General features: G+C 35.8%; 1 protein-coding gene across 1 annotated transcript; it reads left to right on the forward strand.

The window, feature by feature from the left end:
• The first annotated feature begins 1,219 nt into the window (after nucleotides 1–1,219).
• LOC129899193 (uncharacterized) lies at nucleotides 1,220–5,767 on the forward strand. Its single transcript, XM_055974051.1, has 10 exons — nucleotides 1,220–1,336; nucleotides 1,463–1,709; nucleotides 2,292–2,496; nucleotides 2,800–2,890; nucleotides 2,978–3,123; nucleotides 3,858–4,101; nucleotides 4,201–4,305; nucleotides 4,392–4,574; nucleotides 4,661–4,865; nucleotides 5,128–5,767. The coding sequence occupies exons 1-10, from the start codon at nucleotides 1,247–1,249 to the stop codon at nucleotides 5,613–5,615; spliced, it is 2,004 nt and encodes a 667-aa protein (XP_055830026.1). The 5' UTR covers nucleotides 1,220–1,246; the 3' UTR covers nucleotides 5,616–5,767.
• Nucleotides 5,768–6,636: the final 869 nt, after the last annotated feature.

The following is a 6,636-nucleotide window of genomic DNA, read 5'->3' on the forward strand; positions in this document are numbered from 1 at the left end:
CAAATTATGGAAAAACTATAGTTGGAACCAAATTATGGTAAGTTTCTATTGAAAAAAATTATGGAAAATTTGCCTTGGACTCAATTATGGAAAGGTTTGAAAAGCTTCCTATGAAAAAACAATATCTACTTCACAATACTTCAAACCTTGTCTTTGAAGATTCGACAAGTCGAGCACCCCCAACAAGGCTCAAAACAGGGGGCATTTTTAGATAGTGAAATTTTATAGATAAATCCATATTAGGTTTTTTATTAATCCTTAAATTCATGATATATTGACCAAGTCAAATTATTAGATAATAAAGTTGGATCAATATTTAAATTAAATTATATGACTTAAATGAAGTTCAAATTATATTTGGGCATGTCAGCGAAGTTGACAAGACGAACCCAACTCATGCTCTTCTAATCCAAGGTCCTGTAAAATTACTTGAAGTCCAAAATAAACCAAAAAACCCTTGCACACACCTATAGGGGTCTTCATAAGACTAGAAAGAAAGACAGATGAAGAACAAGAAGAAATACATAAAAAAGCTCCGCTCTTCAGTGGTGGTCCCAAGTCTTCCGCATACAGAAGTCTTCGTCTATAAGTTGTGAGCCGCAAATTTCCATACCTCTGCGATTGTGATCAAATCTTGGCTCCGAATTCATAGTAAAGTTCCAACAAGTATTCCGTCGATTCAAGAATAAAGCAAAACTCTTGAGTTGACAATCTTGCGGAGAAATATTAGAGGATTACGTCTTTTCATTAGATTTTATAAAGATTGTAACCTTCACATAAATTCTTGATATAAATATCAATATTTGTTGCTGTTTTTCTTTCTTGATTACTATTTTTCAGGAACGAAACTTAGTCGCATACAAGGAGTATATGTGAGCCACTTTTATAATAATAAAGGATAAATGTGAACCACTTTTGAACGAGGAGTATATCAGTTTTAAATTGTAAAGTTTAGGAGTATATCATGCTTTTTTTTCACTATTAAATTTAGAACCCAGTTATTAACACTTAAAGTAGTAATTTCAAAACCCATAAAATTGGTTGCTCCTCCCTTAACTAGAGGTCTCGGGTTCGAGCCTGGGTGAAGAAAAATTCTTGGTAGGAAGTGCTTCCCACGAATGGGGCCCTACGCGATGCGAACCAGAATAGTCAGGCTCCAATACGGGTAACGAAAACCTAGTGGGAAAACAAAAAAAATCATAAGATTGAAATCCTTACTCGCCTCTACCAAGTACGCTGTCACTCAATGTGCATGGTGTGTGTAATGTGTATATATACTGACCAACTCCTGCTTATTCTCAACAAAATTGCTTGTTTCAAAGTAGAAGCTCAACAAGTAAGTTATCCATTTCTTGTTTATAGCTGTTTCTTTTTTCATACTTCTCAACAAACTTGTTTCTTGTTTGTTCACATTTTTTTTAATGCTCTTCAATGTGTGCTATTCTTTTGTGAGTTTTACCAGATTGTCCAAGAAGAAGGCACAAAAAGAATGGGAAGTTTTTCAATATCCATGAAGGGTTTTGTGTTGTTCTGCCTATGGGCAGTGATTGCGGAAGCGGAGTACCTAAAATACAAAGACCCAAAACAGCCAATAGATACAAGAATTAAGGACTTGATTACAAGGATGACTCTTGAGGAAAAGATTGGTCAGATGTCTCAGATTGATGACAGATTAGCCTCAGATTATGTTATGAAGCATTATTTCATTGGTATGTTTTGAAAAATTCATTCTTTATGTGTTTATAGTGATGTTTATAATCGGAAACAACCTCTCAACCCAATAAAAGTACGAGTAAGATTTGCATTCATCCCACTGTTATCAAAGGCGCGCTTAAGCCCTAAAGTGAGGCTCAAAACGTGTTGAGCGCTTCACCTCGCTTAACGTCCTCTTCAGTGTCGTCATCAAGGTTCTAAGGCATACTTTCCTTTCCAATGAACCTCTTCAGTAGCCTACTTTCTTTATCCATTGTTATCCTGCATATTGTAGTTCATTTTATCTCTAGATTGACATGACCAGTCTTAAAAACATGCTCGTATGTTCACCAGATATTCCAGAACTTTGCTCATTTGTTGTTAGAAATATCACGTTTTTAGATGTATATTTGATTACATATGTTATCTCATACAGCTTACAGAAGAGTGATTCTAAATCAGGGTGCTTTATCGTGAAAATGGAGGATCTTTGTTTTGTAATAACATATGCATATTATGGAAACAAGAAAAAGGGGATTGATCTGCCTTTTACTGTAGTGCATATTGGAATTCATCTTTTATAAAAATTCTTCTGGCAGGGGGTGTGTTGAATATTCCAGTGAATGTTACTGCACCTAACGCTTCTGCTGAGGATTGGGTGAATAAGGTAAACAACATTCAAAAGTATGCTCTTTCGACCCGCCTTGGTATTCCAATGATTTATGGGATTGATGCAATTCATGGACACAACAATGTCTATAAGGCAACTATCTTTCCTCACAATATTGGGCTTGGTGTCACCAGGCAAGTATATAAATTATGCATCTGATTTTTGTTCTGACTATTGGAAGGTACTAATTTTGTGTGCTTTTAGAATGTAGTGAGAGCTCATCTTCTAAATTTGATTAATAAAGATGCATGATAGGTAGTTTTCACATTTGTCAATCATTTGATACCTTAGGATCAAGAAATGATCCTCAGGAGGTCAATTATGTTCCAAAAAGAAAATAATCCGGCTATTTATTTTCAACTTCTCCTAATGCTTCGTGAATCTCCTGATGCTTGTATTTCACCTATTTGAGTTAAAAATTTGTAACTTTAATGCAGGGACCCTGCTCTTGTGAAACGGATTGGTGCTGCAACTGCACTTGAAGTTAGAGCCACAGGAATCCCATATGCTTTTGCTCCCAGCATTGCAGTAAGTTGATATGATATTATTTAAATGAAGTTTTTGGTAAAGTTGCATTTCAATTTCTTTTTTATCTGAATCACTGTGTTATGGTAGGTTTGCAGAGATCCTAGGTGGGGCCGTTGTTATGAAAGCTACAGTGAAGATGTCAAAATTGTGCGAGCCATGACAGAGATAATTCTTGGTTTACAAGGAGATGTGCCAGCTAATTTTAGCAAGGGTGTTCCTTTTGTTGGAGGAAAGTATGAATCTTTATCACTTTTCACATCTACTACTTTCCTATTCCTATTAATGATTTACACCAGTTGCATGCTTAGAAATGAAAATGAAGATCACTTCATCAAAAAACAAAAACAAAAAAACAAATGATGATTATGTTACAAACTCCTTAATAAGCATAAATTTTTTTATGAGAAGGCAACAAGACTGGTGGGACTTAGTGACCTTTATTAGTATCAATCTGTCATTTATTCACTTCACATGGAATTTTCTGTTATACTGGGCAAGTTTGGATTTGATGATCTAAGAATCAATGCTATTGACCAATGCTTGTTGGCCACAACATATAACTGGTCCTATCATGGTCAAGTATATACAGTAATTATCTTGACAATGACCTTTATCTTTGTATCAAAAATAATATAACGGTTTAAGTATTGTTAAGTTATGTTAAAGTGAGTTAAAGTATTTTTCAAGATAATGTTTTTTGGTACTAGAATAATTGTAAACATGTTTCTATTTGAGTAACTGGTAAAATTGTTGTCATGTGACCAGGAGTCACGGGTTCAAACCTTGGAAACAGCCTCTGGCAGAAATGCAAGGTAAGGCTGCGTACAATAGACCCTTGTGGTCGGGCCCTTCCCCGGACCCTGCGCATAGCTGAAACTTTAGTGCACCGGACTGCCCTTTTTTTTTTTCTATTTCTGTTGTCCTTTGTTGTGGAACATTTGCTTGATTGTACTTTAAACTGGTTAAGGTCAAAGGTAGCAGCCTGCGCCAAGCATTATGTGGGAGATGGAGGCACACTGAGGGGAATCGATGAAAATAACACTTTAATAAACTCAACTACATTAAATGGCATCCACATGCCTGCATATAATGATTCCATCTTAAAGGGTGTTTCAACGGTGATGGTGTCTTACTCAAGCTTGAATGGGGAAAAGATGCACGCTAACCGCAAGCTTGTCATGGACTACCTAAAGAACAAGCTCAACTTCAGCGTAATAATGATTAGCTCGACTCATTCAGAATCAGTAAGTTCAGGTCAAGTAAGGATATATCCATGTATAACACCTATTTTGGCCTTGCATCTTTTTCAGGGTTTCATCATTTCTGATTCGGAAGGCATTGACCGGATTACAAGCCCACCTCATGCTAATTACACTTATTCAGTTCAAGCTGGAATTTTAGCAGGAATTGACATGGTTGGTTTGTTATGTTTGATCTCGAATCATTTTTATCAACATGATAGTTTTAGTTACTCTATATGATTGTTTCGTCTATGCTGCAGGTTATGATTCCAGTGAAGTATGAAGAATTTATTGATAATCTGACTCTCCTAGTGAAAGCTAATATCATTCCCATGAGCAGAATTGATGATGCTGTAACGCGGATATTGAGAGTTAAGTTTACCATGGGTCTCTTTGAGAACCCACTGGCTGACCTAAGCTTGGTAAACCAACTTGGTAGCCAGGTAACTTTGATATTCAGAAACTGTTTCAATTCTTGGGATCTAAGTCTGTTACGTGTGATCTATGATGCTTCAACGCCTCTCTGCAGGAGCATCGAGAGTTGGCAAGGGAAGCAGTAAGGAAATCACTTGTCCTTTTGAAGAACGGCAAGAGCACTAGTCGTCCATTACTTCCCATTCCAAAGAAAGCACCAAAGATACTTGTAGCTGGAACTCATGCTGACAATTTGGATTACCAATGTGGAGGCTGGACAATATATTGGCAGGGCAACCCAGGCAATGATTTAATAGTTGGTATGTCTTCTCATGTCTTGTAGTGTCCATTTCACCACAAGTGACATTTTTGGGCCCTCTTTTGGTAAGGAATCTGCTATTTCGCTAGATAGCAGAAACATGCCTTTTCAGGTTTTACTAATTCCATTTTTTCGTGGGAGGTTAATTGTTGGACCTGATAATATGAAAATTCTTTTACATGACAATGTATAGAAGTTAAACTGATAATTGTTGGACCTGATAATATGACAACTCAAATGTAGCATTATTCTACATTTGACAGGAACCACCATTTTAAGCGCTATCAAGAAAACTGTAGATCCGTCCACGCAAGTAGTGTACCAGCAGAATCCTGATGCAAACTTTATGAAGTCAAACGAATTCGACTATGCCATTGTTGTAGTAGGTGAAGTCCCATATGCAGAGTGGTATGGTGACAGCTCAAATCTTACAATACCAGAACCTGGTCCTAGCACTATTAACAATGTCTGTGGGGCTGTGAAATGTGTTGTAGTTGTCATCTCTGGTCGTCCAGTCGTGATAGAACCTTACGTCGATAAAATAGATGCACTCATCGCTGCTTGGCTTCCGGGGACTGAAGGCCAAGGTGTTGCAGATGCTTTATTTGGTGACTATGGTTTCACTGGTAAACTTGCTTGGACTTGGTTCAAATCAGTTGACCAGCTTCCTATGAACGTAGGTGATGACCACTACAATCCCCTCTTTCCCTTTGGATTTGGACTCACAACTCAGCCAGTGAAGATGAATTAATAGACAGTATTGATACTATAGTGTGTACTTGCAATAAAAGCTAGTAGTAAGTTATTATCATTAATAAAACTGGAAGAAAGAGCAGAAGGCAGAAAATTGTATTGAGGGCTTCCCTTTGAATATATATTATTATTATTATTAATTGCTATTAATTACGATTTTGATGGGTTGTTACTGCTACAAAAGTATTTGTAGGGTGGTCATGTCTCTTTAAATTTGAGAGTACTTAAGACAAAAGATAAATCAAAGGACGAAATATAATTTCCCAAAGAAACAACAAGGTTTTAGAAAATACAATGCTTAAAATTTCCACAAATGGAGTGGGTCATAATGCTAGATCATTTTCCTTTATTTTGTAATCTACTAGAAACTAACCAGTATTAGTATTAAACATATTGAAAACTATGTAGACTCATTCACTTTTTTATAAAGTATACTGAATACATGGGAAATCCCCTAATGAATTTATCGATAATGAATTTATTGATAATCCACACTATGATCTACTAACTCCGCACCCCCTACCAAATCCCTCCCTTGGGATTAATACAATAAGCAAGTAAGCAAGAACCTATTGCTTCTAGATCTGAGAAGACAATGACAATGATGATATGTATTTCCTAGTTCTTATTTCAATTCTATTTAGTTGATGTGTCTTTAAAAAAAGGACATGCTCTTTCTGTAGCACCCAACAATTTCGATTGATCTTATATGTAGTACTGTACAAAGTACTCCAAGATTTGAAGTTCTCTGCATTTAATTTACATGAATCTGTTGAATTTGCTTTTAGTTATGCACTAGTTTTTCGTAAAATAAGTTGTTTAGTTTAAGATAAATTTTAATTTTGAATTTTAGTTAGGTTGTTGAGATATTTTAGGTTGTTTTAAATTTCAAATATGTTGGCTATTTAAAGCCCCTCAATGACTAATAAAATTATTGAAAGTCATTTCAATCCATTGAGAGTCATTTTAACTTCTTTTTTGTTGCCTCCTATTTTAAAAAAACCCAACAGAATCAAGAA

The sequence above is a fragment of the Solanum dulcamara genome, chromosome 8 (assembly GCF_947179165.1).
Source record: "Solanum dulcamara chromosome 8, daSolDulc1.2, whole genome shotgun sequence".
In the NCBI taxonomy this organism is placed as follows: Eukaryota; Viridiplantae; Streptophyta; class Magnoliopsida; order Solanales; family Solanaceae; genus Solanum; species Solanum dulcamara.

What these genes read in the sequence shown, in the direction of transcription:
- LOC129899193 (XM_055974051.1), top strand. Translation starts at nt 1,247, where the DNA reads ATGTGCATGGTGTGTGTAATGTGTATATATACTGACCAACTCCTGCTT. An exon ending in GTTCCTTTTGTTGGAGGAAA is followed by an intron (nt 3,124 to 3,857) that starts GTATGAATCTTT and finishes AAACTGGTTAAG; the next exon opens with GTCAAAGGTAGCAGCCTGCG. An exon ending in TTTTAGCAGGAATTGACATG is followed by an intron (nt 4,306 to 4,391) that starts GTTGGTTTGTTA and finishes TCTATGCTGCAG; the next exon opens with GTTATGATTCCAGTGAAGTA.